The sequence below is a fragment of the Lithobates pipiens genome, unplaced genomic scaffold, assembly GCF_037356315.1.
Source record: "Lithobates pipiens isolate NorthernLeopardFrog02 unplaced genomic scaffold, aLitPip1_a1.2 Scaffold_28, whole genome shotgun sequence".
Lineage (NCBI taxonomy): Eukaryota > Metazoa > Chordata > Amphibia > Anura > Ranidae > Lithobates > Lithobates pipiens.
In genome coordinates, this window is record NW_027507789.1 from 181,441,892 (window position 1) to 181,464,751 (window position 22,860).

The 22,860-nt window shown below is 44.3% G+C and overlaps 1 protein-coding gene across 4 annotated transcripts in view; it reads left to right on the forward strand.

The window, feature by feature from the left end:
- Nucleotides 1–1,453: 1,453 nt before the first annotated feature.
- The window catches only part of RUNDC3A (RUN domain containing 3A), a 33,975-nt gene continuing 12,568 nt past the window's right edge, over nucleotides 1,454–22,860 (forward strand). For 2 of the 4 annotated variants that reach the window (XM_077460055.1, XM_077460057.1), the window contains exons 1-7: nucleotides 1,454–1,786; nucleotides 9,375–9,490; nucleotides 16,151–16,284; nucleotides 18,552–18,637; nucleotides 20,889–20,978; nucleotides 21,684–21,764; nucleotides 22,135–22,215. In XM_077460055.1, the coding sequence (XP_077316181.1) occupies nucleotides 1,680–1,786; nucleotides 9,375–9,490; nucleotides 16,151–16,284; nucleotides 18,552–18,637; nucleotides 20,889–20,978; nucleotides 21,684–21,764; nucleotides 22,135–22,215 (695 nt within the window). In that variant the 5' untranslated portion in view covers nucleotides 1,454–1,679. The remainder of the gene's footprint in view (nucleotides 1,787–9,374; nucleotides 9,491–16,150; nucleotides 16,285–18,551; nucleotides 18,638–20,888; nucleotides 20,979–21,683; nucleotides 21,765–22,134; nucleotides 22,216–22,860) is intronic. The other 2 variants (XM_077460056.1, XM_077460058.1) reach the window with 1 other exon arrangement.

Genomic DNA, 22,860 nt, shown 5'->3' on the forward strand with positions numbered 1-22,860 from the left:
AAATTCCTAGACCAAAGCTATTGGCTACTAGCCTGAACGTAGTCCCGTCGTAACGAAATAACGTCATCACGTTATGTACAATCGGATTTTCCGACAACTTAGTCCGACCGTGTGTATGCAACATCACTTCCGGAACTCTTCCGGAATTAATCAGTCGGAATTACGACGGATTTGGTTGTCGGAATCTCCGACCGTGTGCACAAGGGCTCACAGGAAATGTCTGAGCAAGGACCTTTGGGGCAGAATCATCCGGTATTATTTTGCTAAAAGCTGCAGATTTTAAAGTAGTAAAAATTATTTTTTCAAGTCAGGGCAATGGAGTATTTTAATAGAAAGTTACCCCTACCCCTATTAGCAACCGCAACTTTCCACAGTAACCTCCAGCATCCACCCCCCCTGTAGTACCCTCAAAAGATGTACCATGGTGCCTCCCAGCCCCTGCAGTGCCCACCATTCTCAGATTGCCACTCCAGAGACCCCCATTCCCTACAGCTGCTCCAGGAACCTCATCTCCTACAGGGTCACCAAGTCTGCTGCAGAGTCCCCGAACCCTCTTCAAAACCCTCCATACCCCCATAGTGGCACTCATCCCCATCCAGAGCCTTACGGAATTTTGATGCATATTTTGTATTCCCGTACTTTTATGTATACATTTTTTTTTTTCTTCTTAACTGTTGGAGCATGGAAGGTTTTGGAATTTACCAGCTCTTAATATGGAGAATCACTGCTTTAAACTACATGCTGGTTAATAAGGCAATACAAAGTAAAATGATGACATGCAAAGTGCAGAACCCCAACCAACCAAAGTGCATTAACCCCCGGCAACCAACTAAAGACACATTCTGTGGCCAATAAAGCTGATTCTAGATTGTAAGCTCTAACGAGCAGGGCCCTCTGATCCCTCCTGTATTGATTTGTATTGTAAGTGGACTGTCTGCCCTCATATTGTAAAGCGCTGCGCAAACTGTTGGTGCTATATAAATCCTGAATAATAATAATTCTGATTTGAATTCCATGCAGTAAAAGTGGATTCAGATTTCCTATGACTCACTGTATTTTAGCTTATGGACTTTATTAAACCATTTTAAGTATCTTATGCAATTTTTAATTATGAGAAATCTATGATCAAAGCTGGTTGTTTCCAAGAAACAAAACGCATCTGTATAAATAATTCATCATTTATAAATTGGAAGTGTCCAGGAAAATAAACATGAGTCAATAGAATATGAGTCAATGAAGTGTATGCAGGGATTCCATGTTGTGCTCTGTTGCTGTCTAGATATAATTCATATTCCCTGTAGCATCCCTTTGATTGTTGTGCCCATTGTAAGGTTTTTGTTTGTTCTGTCACATGACTCCATCACTAACCTGAGCTGTCTCCCCCCCCCCCCTCCTCCTCCTCCTCCTCCTCCTCCTCCTCCTCTTCTCTATTCCCTTCCATGCTTGTTCACAGGCTGGGTGACGTCACTTGGCCGTGTCTCAGCTTCAGCACCAGGGAGAGCGGCAGCTTCTCCCATCTCATCCTTCCCATCCATCCAACCATCCTAATAGCCCATAGGAGGACACTTGGAAGCCACAGGCCTGCAGGAGGAGGTGGGGAGGGGTCCTGGCTGCTGGAGAGGAGCCTGCAGGCCTGCTGGTGGAGGTGGGCAATCCTTTGTGGGATTTGAGCAATTTTTATGGAACCAAGCTTCATCCAGTCGGCCATGGCTTTAGGCTTGCCATCTAAGAAGGCTTCTTCAAGGAACATTGCTGTGGAGAGGAAAAATTTGCTCACTATCTGCAGGTGAGAGATGGGAAGGGTTCTATGTCTTTGTAGGGAAGGATGGCTTGAAAGGTTTGACACGAATGGACAATAAGGTTTCCTATAGGAAAAAGGTCTCCTCTGTTCAAGGGGAGCATGTAATGGCCTTTCGAATAAATGTAGAGGATGTCAGTGGCGTAACGCTTACTTGTAATGGGGCTAATACATAACTTGAATTGGGTACCGGTAAAACTTATAGCCTTAGTCAGTGGTGAATAAGGTTTTCTATGGGAAAGAGGGCTCCTGCCTTATAGAAGAACATATATTGGTCTACAGAATAAATGTAGAGAATAGTTGTCAATGGGGTAATACATACTTGTAATTGGGTACAGGTGGTATATATCGTTAATGGGGTAATACATAACTGTAACTGAGTACCGGTAAAACTTGTAGCCTTATTCAGTGGGGAAACGGTCAAAAAGGGTTTTCTATGGGAAAGAGGCCTCCTGTGTTTGAGAAGAACCTAAAATGGCCCTTATAATGTAGAGGATGGTTGTCAATTGGGTAAAATATAACTGTACAAGTGGTAGATTATCAATGGGGTAATACATAACTGTGATTGGGTACCGAATAAAACTTCTAGCCTTATTCAATAGGAGAAAAGGCAATTTATGGCAAAGAATTCTCTCATGTTTGAGAAGAACCTATAATGGCCTTTGGAATAAATGCGTTGGTAGATTGTCGATGGGGTAAGACATAAATGTAACTGTGTACCAGTAAAACTTGTAGCCTTATTCAATGAAGAAAAGGGCAACAGATTTTTTTTAGGGGGTTGACCCATGATTAGATTATGGGTTCCTGTACTGGACTGAGCAGTGGTTCTAAACCTCAATCTTCAAGTACCACCAAAAGGCCATGTTTGCAGGTTTTCCTTTAGTCCAGTCAATGGCTTGGTATTTTGGACAGCTGTTTTATCTAAGAGAAATTCCCAAAAACATGGCCGGATGGGGGTATTTGAGGACTGAGGTTGAGAAGGTATAGAGCACCATTCTTTATAATTCTTACTAATTGGGACTGAAGGGGTTTATGGCAGGGGCAGACAAGGGGTAAGGCTTTTGTTAATTTTAATGTGAAGATGTAAAAGACCCTAAGGAACATGAGTAAAGGAGATTAATGGTATGGAATTGTATAGATTGACCAATCAGGTAGCCTTGATGGGGGTGGAGGAGACCTAGCAGACACTCAGGAACATGAGTAGGAGAGGTTACCATATGTAATATGCAAAGACCAGCCACGTATCCTTGATAGGAGTGGAGGAGACGTAGCAGACACTGAGAATCGTGGGTGGAAGAGGTTAATGGTATGGAATGATATGGATGGACCAACCAGGTAGCCTTGATAGGAGTGGAAGAGACCTAGCAGACACTGAGGATCGTGGGTGGAAGAGGTTATTGGTATGGAATGATATGTAGAGACCAAAAAGGTAGCCTTGATGGGGTGGAGCAACCCTGACAGACCCTGAGGAACACGGGTAGAAGTGGTTAATAGTATGAAATTACATGGATGGACCAACCAGGTGGCCTTAATATTGGTGGAGGAGACCTAACGAATGGCAATGAAAATGGGTAGAAGAGGTTAACGTCATGATATGCAAAGAACAAGCATGTAGCCTTAAAAAAGGGGTGGAGGATTCCGCTCTAAAGGAATGTCGGTGGTGATGGAAAAGGAAATGACATCACAGCCATAAAATCATAGGCTGAGTAGGAATAGATGTGTGATATACATGAATGTGGAAAATGATCAAGGGTATTAAAGGACATGGCAGGGTTCATAACTCCGTCTAAATCTTTTATACCGCTACTGGTGGTTCTGGATATTCTTTATTATCCATTTTAATTTTTGCTTAAATAGTTGGCTTCATTTTAAACCAAACAGTGTTACATTTTATATATGTATTATAGACTCTTCTAAATTATATTCTAGAATAACTTTAAATGTCACACCACAGAGTAGGCCTTAAACCCCATACACACTATCAGATTATCTGCTGAGTTTTTCCTTCAGAGTTACCAACACCATATAATATGAGGTCAAACCTTAGGAGTTTCAATGTGTATGCAATCAGGCAGGCCCTTCTACTACATGGTTTTGGTAAATCTGAAGGAAAAACTCAGCAGATAATCTGATGGTGTGTATGGGGCTTTATTGTTCTGAAATCGCAACTGCTTCTTTGTCTGGCTGAAAACGCCTACATAAATGAACAATTCAATTTGAACCCCAGCCTCCCTTCAGCGATGTACAGCCTTCTCTCTTGCACTGAAATTCCTTACGCTGATTTCACTGCACACTGTGAGCTTCGAAGCTGCATTAGAAGCTGCAGCAAGTTAAGGCCCACCTTGTTTCTTGGATGGAGGATGTCCAACATCCTCTAGCCTTCTCCTCTCCTGCCCTACTGGACCACCCCTTTCATTGGATTTAAATTCTTTCGATCATGGAGGCTCAGTATAACATGTGGGTATTGCCTAGGCTGATCTGCATACAAATCCAGCTTACCTACTAATGCCCACTCCTCCAGACTGACATCCACCCATTGAGTCATTTTGAAATTTGAATTATTCCCAAGAGCCAGTTCACTGCTCGCATTGGGGCAAAGGGCTGTTGAGAGTAGAACTAAGGCAGAGCCCTATAAGGTTTTCAGTAAGCTTTGTACAGCACCCTGCTGGCCGCTCCCATCAAGCCTTGATCTGCCTGCATTGCATAGAGAAGCATAGAGACCCAGTGATGATCCCATTTGGTCTAAAACAAGATGTACAATTGAAATGAAAAGTTTTCATTTTACAAATGTAATGGGTAAGTAGATGAAGGGGGAAAAGAATGAACCAAGGAGGCGGATAAGACTTCAAGTGTGGGCAAACCTTTTTTATTATTTTTTATTTATTTTGAATAGAGTGGAGAGGGATTAAATCATCTAACATGTTCTTTATTGGAGTCTGTGTCCTCGTTACGAAGATCACCCCTCTGTTTTTCTCATGTTTGTTGTTATCACTGAGAGCAAAAGAAAATCTCAAAACTTTGGGTTGTCAGAACAGGAATAGAGAGGTAATCTTCCAATGGGGACACTAGTTCAGGTGACAACCAGGGGTTTCTCTACTTTGGAGGGATTTCCTCTCTCTTTCTGTTTTGGCTATGGGACAGGAAGTAAAGGGAATGTGATGATCACATAACCCAAAGCCAGACAATTACTCATGGAACATCTGATGAATGGGACAAGGAAAGACTTCCTATTGGCTGATCCCCCTTTTACAACAGAGGTCCGGTGATTAAAAGATTAGGCCTGAGGTCAAGTGAGCAGCACTGGAGAGAGCCACCAGCAGTATTTACACCCAGAGAGGTAAGTCTTTTAGTCCTTCCCTTTTTTTTTTAACTGTTTACTAATCTATTTAGTCAAAACTGCCAACATTTCACAGCCTAGGGCAGGGGTCTCAAACTAGTGGCCTTCCAGCTGTTTTGCAAAACTACAAGGCTGACGGTTACAAGCATGACTCCCACAGGCAGAGGCATGATGGTATGATGGGACTTGTAGTTTTGCAACAGCTGGAGGGCCACCAGTTTGAGAAACCTGGTCTATGGACTGCTAAAAGCCCTTTTACTTACCCGAATCCTCCACTCCTTCTCTGGCACACGGTGCCCCCCCCACCACACACACACACACACACACACACACACACACACACACACACACACACACACACACACACTTCAGCAGCTGTCCCTTTGCATCCTCATGCCCAGTGCAGGGCTATGGTCCCTGCATCAGACCTTTAGACTCCTGGAGCATGGTGGAGAAGACGCTGCAGGGACCGGTCTAATAGTGCAGAGGATCAGGTAAGTAATTTTTTCTTTCTTCCGTCACCTCGACCTAAATGAGCCATTACCCCCTAATGTGCAGACACAGCCCCCCTTCAAGGGAGATTGTTCAAAGTAATAGGCCTAGGAACTAAACCTGATATACACTCCCCCATTCCTCCTCAGCCCTGTCAATTTTAAAGAACCTGCATGATGCTCTGCTGGTCTCTTTTAGGCGTTTGGAAGTGGGAAGAGACCAGAGGTGTATCTGCCCATGTGCAGTGGATTTCTGTGCATGCGCGCAAATGCCACCAGCTTCTGGTGGATGGGCAATAAAGTGCCCAGTGGCATTTCAGCCCACAGGGCCAGAATAGCTTGTCTGAAGTGAGGGTACAGAAAAAAATGTCTGGGGGGCATGGTATGAGGGGTCAATGGGGCAAGGGATCGGGTTAGCGGTTTGTAGGTCAGTGTACATGGGCTAATAGTTTATAGTACAGGATGATAGCAGGGCTAGAGGATGGGAGGTCAGCAGAGGATTGTTCAGGAATCAGTAAGGCGGTTTACAAGATATCAGCAGGGCAGTGGACAGATGTCAGCAGGGCAGTGGACAGAGGTCAGCAGAGCCGAGGATAGTGGTCAATGGGGCAGTATACAGGATTTCAGCAGGGCAGAAAACAGGGGTTAGCAGAGCTGAGGATAGTGGTCGTCATTGGGGCAGTATACAGAGGTCAGCAGAGCCGAGGATGGAAGGTCAGCAAGGCAATGTACAGGATGTCAGCAGGGCAGAGGACTGAGGTCAGCAGAGCCGAGGATAGTGTCCAGTGGGGCAGAGGACAGGGGGCAGCAGGGTGGAGGATGGAAGGCAAGCAAGACCATGTACAGGATGTCAGCAGGGCAGAGGACAGGGGTCAGCAGGGCGGAAGGATAGGAGGTCAGCAAGGGAGTGTACTGGGGGTCAGCAGGGCAGAGAACAGGGGTTCAGCAGAGCCAAGGATAGTGGTCAGTAGGGCTGTGTACAGGATGTCTGCAGGGCTGAGGACAGAAGTCAGTAGATCCGAGGATAGTGGTCAGTAGGGCAGTGTACAGGGTGTCCACATGGCAGAGGATAGGGGTCCGCAGGGTGGAGGATAGTGGTCTGCAAGGGAGTGCACAGGAATCCATAAGGCAATGTACTGGGGGTCAGCAGGGCAAAGGACGGGTTAGCAGAGCTAAGGATAGTGGTCAGTAGGGCAGTGTACATGGGTCGGCAGAGCAGAGGAGAGAGTCAGTGTTGGTAAAGGGGAGGACAGGAGTCCCCGCTGGAAGGGGGAAAAACAGGGGCCCCGCTGGCAAGGGGGGCAGTGGTCCCCGCTGTCTAGGGGGAGAACAGGGGTCACTGCTGGCAGGAGAGAGGACAGGGATCGCTGGCAGCACGCTGGGATCTTTCTCTTTTCCCTGCACAGTACACACTGAAAATCATGTGCAAATCATGGCTGTATGTAATGAAATCTGATTTCAGCTACAGTGTGTGTTTTGTGGGAAGTAGGATATCTTTGTGCCTGTGTGGGTATGTAAGATGGCTGGCACAGCGTCGGGGGTGGGGGGGGGGGGCTGCAACGGAAATCTGAGGGGTGCAGCCCATCCAAGCACCCCCCTAGACCTGGCCATGTGTACACATATGTGGTAATCTGCTACTTAGTAACCCACTGCCCCTGGGATAGGATGGAAACCCAGGAGTACTGCCCTGCAGTGCAAAAAGAGGGAGGGAGAAGGACAGAATAAAAAATTTTTTTGAGTTCAGTTCCGCTTTAAGGCACTTTTTGTATTGTGTGAAAGTTATATGGAATATGTTGGAATTGCCCATTCTAGAAGCCTGTGCTGAGAAAATAAGTAGATTGCCATTGCTGAGCACTGTATTAAAATTGGCCAGTATGAATGAATGTCATCCAAAGGTTTCAACATATGGAGTCCACAAGCAAATATGATTTCACTAGTTGTAGTAGGTTTAACGGTCAGTGATTTGGTGAAACTATTGAGACCAGGGACAGCCAGGCAACTAGCATTTTCAGAAGGAGGTTAGCCATGCCCGCCCTCATATTTGCTACAGTGAAGGTCTTTAACATTTGGTCTGCAAATGCCCAAGGAAGTATTGCTGTTCACAGTCTTTAGTGATATGGTGAGCTAAGCATGAGTTGATCTTGTAAAATTGTCACCCTACCTTTTAATCTCTAATATTGGCTGGAGACTGATGACATTGTTCCACTAATGATGGGAAGCCTGTGTTGGCACTGAAAATCTCTTGACATTTCAGAGTAATGCTCAGTAGGTTCAATGTACACCAACATGACCCCTCTGCCCAAAATGGCTATATCTAGTGTGTGTTGACAATTAATAGATTCATGTCCAGGGCCAGATTTTATCGTGCTGCCCTCCTAGGCCATCTATACTGTTCTCTGCACCCCTCCTACTTCCAACCCAGTCTATTGGATGGTGTGCAAGTAAACTGTACCCTATTCCACCAAAAATGCAGAAACAGTTATATGGCCCAGCATTAACCGTCCAATGAGAGCGCCAAATATCCATCCAAGAGTCCATTTTTAATGATAAAATTGATTCATAGCAGAAAAAAATGTAATGTGTTTCAGGAGCTAAACAGAGTCCACCCTCTATCGGGGCTGTGGGGGGGGGTTAATAGTCTATTTGGTCCCTGAAACACGGTGAATATTTTTCTGCTATAAACCAATTTTATCAAAAACTTTGGTCATTTGGCACTCTCATTGGCCTGTAGATGGGTAGATTCTTAACTTTGGGTTTTTAGGGGGCGTCTGTTTTGTGGAGTGCTACCAAGATGGAGCTAGTGTGCCCAATGATAATTTGATTGGCCCACTGAAACGTTGTGTATATATAATAAGTGTATCCTTATTACTTGTAGATGGTCCTGGCAGGCAGGGTGGCAGTCTGGATGAATTTATTATAAACACATATAGGTCTTTAAACCATAGCCTATTTGGCAAAACAGAAATCCAGCTCAATTCATTTATATTGTTGCATGGTTAGACTCAACATTAGCCCATCTACCTATATAAGCCCAAGTCCAGCATCCTCGTTCTTTCAAAAACACAATTTTGCAGGATTTTTAGGAGCCTCCTATAATCTCTACCATAGCAGCATTTGGACTGAAGGACAGTTGATGAGGATTGTGAGCTTAGGCTCTATTGCTTTGCATAATACTGTCAGTCTAACATGTAAACATGCTTACAGGAGTGAAACGCACAGGTATAACTCCTATTTAGTTGTCCAATCATCAACTTGGACAGCTGCCTAACTATTATGTAGTCTGTAGAGGGGTCCATGGTCCTGCTATCTGACAAGGGCATCTGGGTTACAGCACCCATTGTACAGAGTAACAAATATTTTGGTAGTGAAAAAAGAGTTAGTAGACAGTGGTTTAGTGGCTATTAGCCCTGCCTTGCACCACTGGAGTCCTCAGTTCAAATCCCAGCCAGGGAATGCCAGGGTATGGAGTTTGCATGTTCTCCTTGTGCTTGCGTGGGTGTCCTGCCACACTCAAAAGAAATGTTGGTAGATCAATTGTCCAAATTGGCCATAATATGTATGCAAGATAGCGACCTTAGATTGTAAACTCCTTGATGGATGATTGTGTGAATGGTCAATGCTATATAAATGTCTATAATCATGTATATGTAGTCCTTGTATTAGTTATGTGTTATAGATCTCATAGACTTTGTAGCTGTATATTCTGTACATCTGACACATTGATTGCCACTGTACACTCCCCTCCTAGGTTTTCAGTGAAGACGCTTCTGGAGAAATACACAGCGGAGCCCATCGATGATTCCTCAGAAGAGTTTGTGAATTTTGCTGCAATTTTGGAACACATTCTGAGTCATCGATTCAAGGGTGAGAGAGGCACGGGGAGTCGAAGGGTCATCTTTAAGGCGGGGCAAAAGGGGCAGCTGCCTTGGGCCCAATTATTTTTGTTGGGCCCAAAGTAGCTCCCTCTTGAGCGCTCACCATAGGTGTAATATCTTGGGTCACTCCTAGTCATGGGGGCCCATATGGGTCTTCAGTGTAGCTGAGCGCTCTCCCCTCCCACCACTGCATGGGCCACTACAGGTCTCTGAGCAGCTGTGCTATGACAGGAGGTGCAGCTGCGGGTTGTCTGTGTGCTTGCCACCCCCTCCTCCTGTCAGCAGTGGGCTCTCTAATCACTGCTTGTTCTTCCCCCTATGGCTAAGCAGCCAATCAGAAGTGGCTCGAGGGGCATGATGGGACATGTAGTCCCAAGGAATGGACTGTTCACTAAAGTCCATAGGGCCTGCATTATACCCTGCTTTTAAAGGAGGAGGGAGCAAGATTTGCCAGGGCAAAACCATGACAGTGAAGATAACCAAACAAGTACCATGTGGGGAAGACTGCAAGACCGAGAGGGCCATATTACCAAGCCACTGCCAGGATACGGAACTTGCTGCACTGCCTACTGTGGTCATCACGGGAAACCTTGGACACCCGATTGAAGGGACCACTGCTGCTGTGTCACTGGATCTGGTAAGAGGGCTTTGCAGCCACAACTTGCTACCACCAGTAGTGAAAGAGTCATTGGAAACTACTTAACCAGCTACCTTTTTATAGCTGTGGTACCAGTGGTGGAACTCCCAGGATCGCAAAGGTTGCACTGGGCCCTGGCATTCCCCCACTGTGGGGGGCCCCAGATGGCAGGGAAGGGGCCCACTACAGATTCCCCCCCTCCTCCCCCAGCAGTGATCTGGTGGCTCCTACTGGAGTACTGATTATCCCTGAAGCAGAGCCTGCTGCGAGACTCGCAGTGATTGGACAGGATTCATGGAGGGGGTGCGGCCGGCCTTGGAGGTGATTGCAGCTTGCAGGGCTAACAGGTGTGCTGTTGTGAGAGGTTTAGGTTAGCCATAGACAGTGATTTTCTTTCCTGCAACCGGACTCTATTTCCCCATCAATACTATCGATTTCCGCCTCCTGAGGAGCCATTGTCGTCTTCCAGGGAGTGGGGAGCCTTCCTCACCAGGAGAACATAGTGAATATTGCTAGCGGCTGTAGCAGCCACTAGCAATAATTGCATGTAAAATCCTGCAGGCTGGTTGTACCCAAATTGATCGATTGATCAACTTGGGTACATTCAGTCTACCCATACATGGTTCAAATCTTGGCCAGTTCCTGCTGAACTGGCTGAGATTTGAACTGTCTATGGCCAGCTTTAGTCAGGCTGCAGAGCGGACAGGACAGAGGTATGTACCGAGGCAGCTACTGAGTGGAGATGGTAGATCCCAGGGGAAGCACACAATAACCTTTTTAATGCTATGCATTTCCACTAGGATTCTACTAGCAAAGAAATGGTTAATCATACATGTCCAACACTAGATCTAAAAGGGTTAATCATGCGCTTCCAACTGGGATCTTATCTGTCAGCAATAAAAGTGTTAATTGTGTCCAGCTTCCCCTCACCTCCCCAGTCCATGGTGTGCATGCATTGAGGATATGATGTGTTGTAACCAGTAGGCTACTTTCACACTGAAAGTGCAGGACATCAGAGGTAAAGCTTTATCGTCATTTTTGGCCGCTAGCGGGACGCTTTTAACCCCTGCTAGCAGCCGAAGAAAGAGTTAAGAGCGCCCATGTTACGGCGCTTTGCCAGCGCTGCCCATTAATTTCAATGGGCAGGGCGTTTTGGAAGCAGCTAACGGCGTGAGCAGAAAAAAAGCCAATCACCGGCTTGTGTCAGAAGGACAGCGATCCCGAAGAGGATGAGACATCACCCAAGTATCTGTGCCCACCAGTGCCATCTGCCAGTGCATAGCAATGCCACCTACCAGTGCCCACCTGTGCCACCTATCGATGCCCATCAGTGCCCACCAGTGCAGCCTCTTCAGCACACGTTGATGAAGGAGAAACATTACCTGTTTGCAAAATTTTATAACAAGCTATGAAACTGTTTTATGTGTTCAAAATTTTCGGTCTTTTTTCGTTTTGTTTTTTTTTAGCAAAAAAAAAAAAGGGCAGTGATTAAATACCACCAAAATAAAGCTCTATTTGGGTACAGTGTTGCATGACCACGCAATTGTCACTCAAAGAATGACAGCGCTGAAAGCTGGAAATTGGCCTGGGCAGGAAGGGTGTTTAAGTGCCCAGTAAGCAAGTGGTTGAAGTGGACCTTCAGTCATTTTTTCAATCTTTCCATCTATTAAATATTCTGTCTTTGTTGTTTTAATGTTTTACTTTGGATAGTAAAAAAAAATTCTGCCAGTATTATACAGCCCACTTCCTTGTCTGGTAAAAAGCCTAGGCTTATGACATCATGCACAGCTCTCTCTGGTGAGAGTTTGCCAGGAAGGGAGGGGGGATGAGTCCTAAGAGGGCCAATGAGAGCTGCAAGTGTGCCTTTGTGTAAATCCAGGAAGTAAACAGGCAGCAGCTTCAGCTGCCCACGGTTAAAATGGTTGCAGCCAGACTCAGTGGAGGGAGATTTCTGCAGCATATTTAGCTAGTACAGAATTACAGTTTATATAATGTAGCGGTGGGCTCCTGAAGAGCACACGCTATGTGTTTTCCAAAGTTAAAACTTTACCCAAACTACAGTTTGGTTTGGGTCTATTTGCCTAAATTGGACTTCTGTGTCAGTCTGACTGGGCTGTGAGATGTTCAGCCTAGCCACAGGGGGCACTGTCTCTTGTGGCGGGTGTGGAACTATGGTCTGGTCAGGTGCTTAAAGCGGGAGTAAACCCAGTTTCAAAAAACGCTTACATTCCCTGCATGCTGGAAATGCTAACTTTCACATTGGTTGTGCTCTCAACCAAACTTTCAGACAATCCAATGGCTGGTTTCATAACTCATCACATGTGCAGCATTATGGCAGTTGAAGAATCATTAGAGGCCAAGATGGCAGCTTCCTTGACTGAAAACGATAGTAGGGTTTACTTCCACTTTAAGTTACTCTCTTTCGGAGCCAGGTCAGTGGGAGTGGCCCTCTCGCTGTGCCCTATGGGAGAGGGTATTTAAGATACGGACGTCACGTGGTTCGGGGTTCCGGTCCAGTATGATGTGCTGACTACTTGACCCTAGTCCTCCCAACCAGCTCCCAGGAAGGCTATGGCCTGGGGTGCGGATCCACCCAACTTTAATGCCCCGGGGCTGGCTAGCCCGAGGCAAGGAAACTAAAGGAGGATTCTGAGGTGGTTGGGTGCCGTCTCCGGTTCAGGAGAGACCCATTGTACTTCAAGCATTCCAGGGGAGGGCTCTTTAGAAGAACACCACGTGTGAGTTTGGTTTTCTTAACAAGAGCCTGGAAGGGCTGAAGTAACCGAGAGAATCCAGTCTTGTGGATATCGCCAAGCTGGCTGAAAGATCCAGGTATCCTACAAGTGTTCTAAAGCTTAGTTTCCCTACGTGTTCTACAACAACGTCTGTGACAAAGACTTTGTTCCTGAGTAAGCACCTTGTTGGCTGCTAGGCCTTGTGAGAGAGGGACAGTCCAACCTGAGTGTTCATCCAGCTGCGAATGGCTATTCTCTGGATGCAGTCAAAGTAAGTTCTTTAACGTTTATAGACTTTGACATTGAGAGTACCTGAACCTCCTTCCCAACCCTCTGATCCCAAGTTGAAAGACTGTTCAATGGTTTGAGTTTTTTTCAAATAAAATCCATTCAAGTGGATCTATTGTCTCAAGTTACTGGGCCATCTACCACGGGACATCCCCTAGACGTGTTACAAGGAGAACGGAAGGTAACGGTAAGCCCAAAAATAACCAGCAGCTCCTTCGGGGGTTAGTGCTACAATAAAATAATATGGAAAGTGGTTTTGAGGGAAGCTTAAGAATAGAAAATATGTTTTTATTACAAATTATGTGAGCAGACTGCAGTTCCTCTTTAACCACTTCCCGACCAGCGCACGACGATGTACGTCGACAGAATGGCACGGGCAGGCATATTGGCGTACAGGTACGTCCAATATTCGATGCCGCCCTGCCATCGGGAGCGCGCCACCGGCGGCGCGCTCCCGCGCTGGTCGGGACCCCCGTGAGTCCGATCGTGGGACCCGCGGACTCGATCGCTGCGGGCATCCCCGCGATCCTCTCACGGAGCGGCCGAATAGAGCAAATGCTGTGTAAACAACATTTGTCTATTCTGCCTAGCAACTAGTGACGCTTATCTCTGCTCCATGTGATTGGAGCAGAGATCAGTGTACACTAAATGAAAGCCCAACCCCCCCACAGTTAGTAACACTCCCCTAGGAACACTTAACCCCTACACTGCCACCCACTGGTTAACCCTTTCACTGCCAGTGTCATTTACACAGGAATCACTGCATTTATATAGCAGTGATTACTGTATAAATGACAATGGTCCCAAAAATGTGTCAAAAATGTCCGATGTGTCTGCCATAATGTCGCAGTCACAATAAAAATCGCTGATCGCCGCCATTACTAGTAAAAAAAATAATAATAAAAAATTATTAATAAAATGCTATAAAACTATCCCTATTTTGTAAACGCTATAACTTTTGCGCAAACCAATCAATAATCTCTTATTGCGATTTTTTTTACCAAAAATATGTAGAAGAATACGTATCGGCCTAAACTGAGGGAAAAAAATGTTTTTTTATATATTTTTGGGGGATATTTATTATAACAAAAAGTAAAAAATAATGCGTTTTTTTTCAAAATTGTCGCTCTATTTTTGTTTATAGCGCAAAAAATAAAAACCGCAGGGGTGATCAAATACCACCAAAAGAAAGCTCTATTTGTGGGAAAAAAAGGACGTCAATTTTGTTTGGGAGCCACGTCGCACGACCGCGCAATTGTCAGTTAAAGCGACGCAGTGCCGAATCGCAAAAAGTGGTCTGGTCTTTGACCAGCAAATTGGTCCGGTCTGAAAGTGGTTAAAGAGGGCCCTGGAGAGGCGGGTTGTATAGCAGATGATTTAAAGGGTACCTCCACTCATGATTGCATAATCTCTGCTGAACATAGATACCAAAAACCCTTTTCCCTCCTCTTTTTTTTTTTTTTTTGCTTATTTGTTGCTTCAATTTTGTGATTTCTATCATGTGTATTTGATTGGCTGAAAGTTATAGGCTGTGAACCAGTAACTTTCCAAAATGTATGTCAGTAGTACCACTGCGTTCATACCAAGGCTTGTACTAGAGATGTACAAACAAGTGGCTACTGCCCCACCTATAACTGGTCTTTGACATACGCCACTCTTCCAGTGCTCTTTGTTACAAACACATACAAACAGATTTCCAAGCTCAAACTTGCCAACCAGCCAGCAACTCTTCTTAATGCATATTGTTAGGTCAATTTGGTTGGTCGTTGGCTGGTTGCTAAGTTTGAGCTTGCAAATCATGTGTGTGCAGTGTCATGCGGTAGGTCAACATATGCCCGCTCAACCGTATCCTCTCTGTTGTAGCCAATTACGTTCAAGATGGATTGTGATTGGTTGCTTTGGACACATTTTCAATAAAGAGTTTTAATTCCTAAAGTGGACCTATGCTAAAATTCATAGCTTCCACAGGGCTGTAGACTGCTTCCATTCTAAGCGCTGGTGTGCTTGTGCGTGGTTGGCTGTCACATACCGTGAATCCCATACCTGGAAATTCCAGGCATTTTCTTCAGAAACAACTACCAGCTGCTGAGCAGCATACTCAATCACACTATTTATTCTCCTAATTCATTCCCAATCCATTCCCATCCCCAGCTCCATCAACATTTCAAACCCTGATGGAGGCATTTTCATTCCCTGAAACGCAGTTGCCTGTTGTTATGGAACAAACTTTGTATTTGAGCCCTCACTTCGGGGTGTGGCTCTCCATTCTTGTCTCTTGTGGACATTGGTCCACTGGAAAGTTCTCACTTGGGTGTTTCAGACAGATCCCCTTCCAGTCCCCCACTTTTTTCTTTTTTGTATCCCCTAAGTTTCCTAAAAGCCCCATTGAAACCTCTTGTACTAGTGTATGTTTTGGAACCACTAAGGTTGCCTTCATGGGGTAAAGTGACTTAGGCGGTTTCGTTATAAAAAGATGGAGGTGTACTAGCAACAGATTTTCTCTAGCAACATCCACCATTTGCTTCGGCACTCCACGTTTGGACAGATTCCAGTCTGGTGTGCAATAAAGATATCTTCTTGAACCTAAAGCCTCATTCACACATCCTAAATGAGCCATGGGCTGCAGGTATACTGCAGATGCCTTCATCCGGGATCCCGGGTGTTCGAATAACGGTGGTTGCACAGCCTGTACAAATCAATGACAACCTTAAAGGAGTTTGGGACCTTCACATCTGTAAGCATGTATCTGCCCATATACAGCAGATCGTGTCCATGACCCAACATCTATCCCCAACATTTTTATGGCTGCAGAAGGCCCCAGCTCCTTCCAGCCTGCCATTGAGCAGCCACTGCTGATTGGAACACTTGGGTTCCCAGCTGCTGGTATCCTCATTATACTTGCTGCACCACGGCCAATTTAGGATGTGTGAATAATTTAGGCCTGATTCTCATACTCATATGCCACTGACCTTTCTTTTGTTGTCTGTAGGTCACGTAAGCTGGTTTAGCACAGATGGCCAGAGAGGATTCTGGGACTATATACGTATTGCCTGCAGCAAAGTTCCCAACAATTGTATCAGCAGCATTGAGAACATGGAGAACATTAGCACATCTAGAGCAAAGGTGTTTTATTGCTTGTTCTAAATTTTGCATGTATCGTCGTACCTTGTGTTGTCCCCTTATTCTGTGATTTTTGTATCTCGTTACAGATGAAGCAGAAGCTACGATATGTATTGGGTGTAGTTAAGATCTTGTCTTTATTAAATTATTCTTAAAAACAGGAATGGACAAGAGCTGCTGCTTGTACATTTCAGCCTACCAAAGTCCTGAGTCATAGCTGATACTCAACAAGGCTGGACTCATTTAAATAATGGGATGATGCAGCAAATGTTATAAATGTATTGATGCAGGAAAGGCAGTTAATAAATATTAAAGGAAACCTGTACTGAGAAAAATATGAAGACTGCCATTTCTGAAAATGCTACTGGCCTGGCTGTTTCAGGCCTCCATTACTTTGAGTTGTTGATCCAAATCAAGAATGTAGCCAGTTAAGTCAGAACTCCCAACCTGCATACTTGTTCCATGTCGGTGTGTCAGAAAATGGCATTTTCAAAAGAAAGTTCAGCGATGCCAGTCCATTTATTAATTCAGTACAGATTACCATTAAAAAGCTGGTGCTAAGCGAGGGCAATGTATAGTAACACATGATGAAAACAAATGCTATTCTTTTCCAATACAAATATGATGAGCTACATAATCTATATGCAGAATATTACTTTTGAGATCATTTAATTTCTTTCCAAGCATAAAAGGCAACTAAGCACTTAAAACTTGGTTTGGTGGGATGTTCAGATGTGATGCAATCCTTTTTTCTTATAAGATAGATAATCAATTACCCAGTAATTGTGTCCTGATCTTTTCGCAAATTAATATAGATCTTTTCTAAAACCCAGAACAAGGAGGATTTAATAAAATCCCTTGATGCATGTTGGCTATCTACACCAAATAAATTATAATTTATTGCATCTATCCCACCGACCCATTTATTTTGTGCTTTGTTGTCTTTCATACTTTGATATCCAAGGGCTTTCAGTGGTTACTTTGGTTTAGGAGCAGCCTACTCGCCACATTCCACCGCAAGACCAACAATTTGAGCTTCAGCATGACCTCCGACCTTGCCAATTTCAGCTGGCACCCCTGGCTATTGGCATAACTGATCAGAGACGACTGCAGCTGGTTGACTGCAGTCACTTTACAAGTGACTTTTTCCACCTGGTTCCTTTATTTTCTCAAAATAAATTTGTTGAGCCAGGTGGCATTAGCAGGGCCACCCCCGGCTCGAATTTCAGCCAATTCACAGGAATTGGACAAAGTTTGAGCCGTGTTTAATGGTGGCCATTTAAAATGTCAGCTATACAGGAGGCTTATAACCTCTTTCATGATGAGTGGACATAGTGTATCAATCGCCGATAGATCCTGATGTTGGTTACCTGGCTTACCGCCTTTAGGGTGGTAAATATGAATACAGTAAGTGATTGGTACTGCATAGTAAGTTCAGTTTGTGAATAAACAGGAAGCCAACACAGCACTTAGCACTTCCCATTCATTCACTGCCCTGTGCAACTGAGGCTGCAGAGAAAGGGGTTGAGGGAATCTATGTCCTCAGTCCCTTTCTCTGTCTCAAATGTGAGACATCAGGGGTCTGTTTAGATCTGTGATATTTCACCAAAAGCCCCCAACAGGGCAGTTCAAATAAATAAATAATATAATTCAAAGGACTCAAGTGAGCATTTGGATCGTGCTTTAGAAAGCATTCGACAGGCAGAGGAGGCATATTGCTTCCTCACGACCTGCTTTAACCCCGCACTAGCACACTGTGACCGAATGCTTCGCACTTGGTTCAATGGTTGTGGGGCGCTTGTAGAATAGTGCATTCAGAGCACCTGAATGGGTCTTGTTCGAAAGGGGTATAATTTCTGCCATGGCTGGGAAGCATAGTTTAGAGCCTGTGCCATTTTAGCAAAAATATGATTTAATATTTTCGGAGGGGCGGCCCTGTCAGGTAGACTGTATATGGGGCCTGTGATTTCTAACAGCAGTGTTCTCACTAAATCTCAGAGGCAGCAGTACCTCAGATCCCACACTGCAAATATACAGTTATTAGGCTGTAGGAACCCTTGCATACTAAGGAAGTGTTTTGATTTCCAGAGAAAATTAATAAAAAAAATTCAGGGTACTGCTTAGGCACATTTTTTATATTACTAAATATTCTCTATAGCATAGCGAATCTACAAACTTTGAGTTCAGTTCTACTTTTATATCACATTAGCACCAGCGTTGCAGTCCCTACTTTCAGGTACACAGTGTGGTCATGTATGCTGTCGTCGTAGGGTCGGGCCTGGATACGTCTTGCGCTGATGGAGAAACGACTTTCAGAATACATTGTAACTGCACTAAGAGACACCAGAACAACCAGGTGAGACCATATGTGAAACCCAGTAGGGACTGAAGTATCAACATGTCCTACAAAGGGCTACAGTATGTCAGTCTAGTACCTTTCTTTATGAGATTTATAGCAGTTTTATATAGATTTCAACTACAGGGTTGTTCTGGCAAACTATTATTATACAGGATTTATATAGCGCTGACAGTTTACGCAGTGCTTTACAACATTGGGGTAGACGGTACAATACAATACAATTCAAGACAAGGGGAATCAGAGGGCTCTGCTCATTAGAGCTTACAATCTAGGAGGGAGGGTCAAGTTATACAAAAGGGTAATAGCTGTGGGGGATGAGCTAATGGAGAGAATAGTGAAGTTGTTAGATGGAGGCAGGATAGGCTTCTCTGAAGAGGAAAGTTTTCAGGGATCGCCTAAAAGTGGATAAATTTGGAGACAGTCTGACAGATTGGGGTAGTGAGTTCCAGAGGATGGGCGAGGCTCGGGAGAAGGCCTGTAGGCGGATATAGGAGGAGGTGATGAGGGAGCTAGAGAGCAGGAGGTCTTGGGAGGAACGAAGCGGGCGATTAGGTTGGTATTTTGAGACTAGGCTAGTGATGTAGCTGGGGGCAGAGTTGTGGGTGGCTTTGTAAGTAAGTGTTAGTATATTGAATTTAATTTGTTGGGCAAGTGGCAGCCCATGGAGGGATTGGCAGAGAGGGGTAGCAGACACTGTGCGGTTTGTAAGGTGTATGAGTCTGGCAGCAGCATTCATGATGGACTGAAGGGGGGATAGTCTATTTAAAGGTGAACCAATGAGGAGGGAGTTGCAGTAGTCAAGGCGAGAAATAACCAGGGAGTGAATCGGGAGCTTTGTGGTTTCATTGGTTAGAAAGGGACGTAGTTTAGAGATGTTGCGGAGGTTGAGGCGGCAAGCTTTGGAAAGTGATTTATTAGGCAGCTCCATTTATTTAGGCAGCTACAAATCGCTGGTGTGCCATGGCCATTGGGGAGCTGCATTGGGGAACATGATTAGCTACAAAAACTGATAGCTAGCTGCAAACTCTGCAAAGAGCCAGTCACTCAGTAATTGAGCTTAGAACAGTGTTTCTCAACTGGGGTGCCGTCTGAGCACCTCGAAAGTGCCAGGAGCACAGGGCCTAGTTTGCACTGGATCAGTGTCATGGATTGCCATGGTGTTAGCAGACTGTTTGGCAGTACCATAGCAATCAATGATGCTCTAGGCCAGGGCAGGATGCATGGCGTTATTTGCTGCTATAGAGTTATCATAACATCAGCCAGTAACGCATGCCACAAATCCAAATTGGCAAGCTTGGAGAGCCACCCTCCGCATTGAGGAGAGGACCAAGTCTGCCTATTCCAGACCCGCTCTACCTCATGCCCTCTGCCTCGCTGCTGCAGCCAAAACGCTGGGCTTCAATGTGATGGGGGGGGGATAGTGTGATTGATGTGGCTATGTGTAAAATATCCCAGTTTGGAACCAGAAATGGTTGTATTCGGTATTAAAGGATTGTGGTGTCTACAACCCCATTTTCAATCTAGAGGAGGTGTCTCCAAAATACATAGGTAAAAAAACAAAAAAAAACAAAGGATTTGGCACTTACTGAAGGCTAACACAAAAGTACTTTACTACTTCATTAAGTAATTAGTACATAAAAAAGCTCTATTGAAAGCAGAGTGTGAAACCCCCCTATGCCCCCCCCCCCCTCCAGTTACAGGCTGGGTGGAGGGAGAGAATGAGGGATACGCCACTCCACGTTTTGAGAGAATTTTTATTTAAGTAGCTTCTCATATTGTCCAATGTAGCTGCTGTTGACCATGGCACACTGGCAATTTGTAACGACCTAAATAAGCAATGTAGCCATCTACAACTCTGTGTCCTCTATAACGGCAACTAGAAATGTAACCAAAAAAATTTATTTTTACCTTCTAGTGTTGCATGGCCCCAAGTACTTGAGTTATTTTCCCAGTCATAAAGTCTTAAGAACAAGTATATACAGTTCTTCATAATAACAAGCTGATATATAAGGTTCATCATCAAGTTTTTTAAGAAAGCTTGGACAGAGTCGTAGCTTCTGCCTATAGTAACCAAAAGGCATTCAAAGGTTTTATGTCCCTCCTATGTAGATATATAATTAGCCTTTGTTGATGACCACACGCTTGAACATATGTCTCACTGGTATGGAACAAAGACGCTGTGGCAGTAGAGCTTAATTTGTATTTAGTCTCCTCAAGAAGATGACACTGTCACCATTTTCCTTTTTAGGAGGTTTTATGACGATGGTGCTATTTTACTGCGAGAGGAGTCATCTGTTCTCACTGGGATGTTAATAGGCCTCAGTGCCATTGACTTCAGGTAAGATCATTGAGTGGCCCTATCCAATGACCTTCATGCAATCTAGTCTTCAAAACGTTTATTCTAAATGAGGTGCACTTTAATGTCTCCATGTTAGGAGAAAAACGTGTGTCTTTAACACTTACGTTTTATAAACCGTTTCCACAAATGTTTTTACTGTGAACACAGAGATTGTGGAAAACGGGCATTTCCTGTCTGCTAAACAATGTTTTTCCACAACTTTCTTTTATAAATCCCAAGGTTCTTTCTTTCTATCCTTTTTCTGTCATTTTGTGTGCATTTTTATGTAGGTATAAGTTTTTAGTATATTGTGGACTTTGTTTGAAGGAATAGTTTACCTGTCTTGTAGATCATCAACCATATTCAAGCTTTTTAAATACCTTTATTCTGATTTGTACATTTTCCTTTAGATTTACGACTGCTGTTCAGTGTAAGGGCCTACTTGACTAAATATAAATCAAATGCATAGTTCTGGTAGACCCTCACATTACATAGTGGTTGGAAAACCACCCAATCTTAAGCAGAGGTCTGGGAACCCTAGGGGGTCAGCTATGGCTGACTGACTTCCCATTTAATGCTGCTTGGAAAGTTTTGTGTCCAATGCCACTTGGCAGAGTCAGCAACACAAACCCAATGATCTTTTTAGCTGTCTGTAAAGGTGGCATTCTGACCACCACTGTATGAAAGGCATTCTTCTCATTGCAGGAAGGAACATTTGATCGTGCTACCAATTGGTTTTCCAAGGGCTCCCCAAGACCTGAAAATTATTTCAAGGGTTCCCTTGAGGTAAAAAGTTGGGAGAGGCTAATTTAGGAGATTATACAATTAGATTGTAATGTTTACAAGCAAGCTTCACCTTCACTCTACTATAATACAGTGGAGGAATAATGAAAGAATCTGCCCAAGCCCAAAACTTCTTCACTAACAGAATTTGGCAACATACCCAAAAGCAACCTGTGAGATTTATACCATTTTATTACCCGCCCTGTCAACATCAAATAGAAAAGCTGGCTGGCTGCAATGAGTAGCAAATAATGCAAACTGTGGAGAACAGTGATAACAAGTTATATTTTTGAGAGAAAGAATTGCCAGCGATCGTGTTGCCAGTAACAGCCTTTTCCAGTTCTGCCAGATACCCTCTAATTTTGTCTTTCAGCTTTTGCCTAAAAGGGGAAGGAATTGATGGCAAAACTCCAGCAGTGATAGACTACACTCCATACTTGAAGTTTACACAAAGGTGAGTACAAAGTAAAAAAAAAAAAAAAAAAAAAAAAATTCTATATGGGAATGATAGAAGCAGCATAGTATGTCATCATCATAGTATGTACACAACATGGATATTAGGTGGGTCTGGGACAAGGGATAGGCAGATGATGCAATACCTTGGGCCTTCAACAGGATGTGGGGAGAGGGAGGCACAAAAAGGGCTGAACCTGCAACCTACTGTTTGCGGCTGAACCAACTAACAGATTGTTAGGATGAAGGGGAAGGTATGCACATTGGCCTTCTCAACTTGGGTGCCAAAGACCTTGTCCAAGCACTAAACGCCGAAGTTTAATGCAGTGTTATATACAGATTTTTTTTTTGTTGTGATGCAAATAACGTATCTTTGCCATAGGTTGGGGCATTTGGTTAAATTGCTTTTTTGGCCAAGACTGCACACGTATTTGCCTGGTGGTAATAGGGGGTGTTTTAGTGTTAAGATTTTCTCTGCAACCATTTCTTTTAATATATATCAGCATAGTGTTCCCCTGACAATTTCTTCCCCTTTCTGTTCCACTGTTTCTGCCTTTCAGAATTAGTTACATAGTAGGTGAGGTTGAAAAAAGACCCAAGTCCATCAAGCCCAACCTATGGTTGTTGGCCCCAATGACTTTAGCTG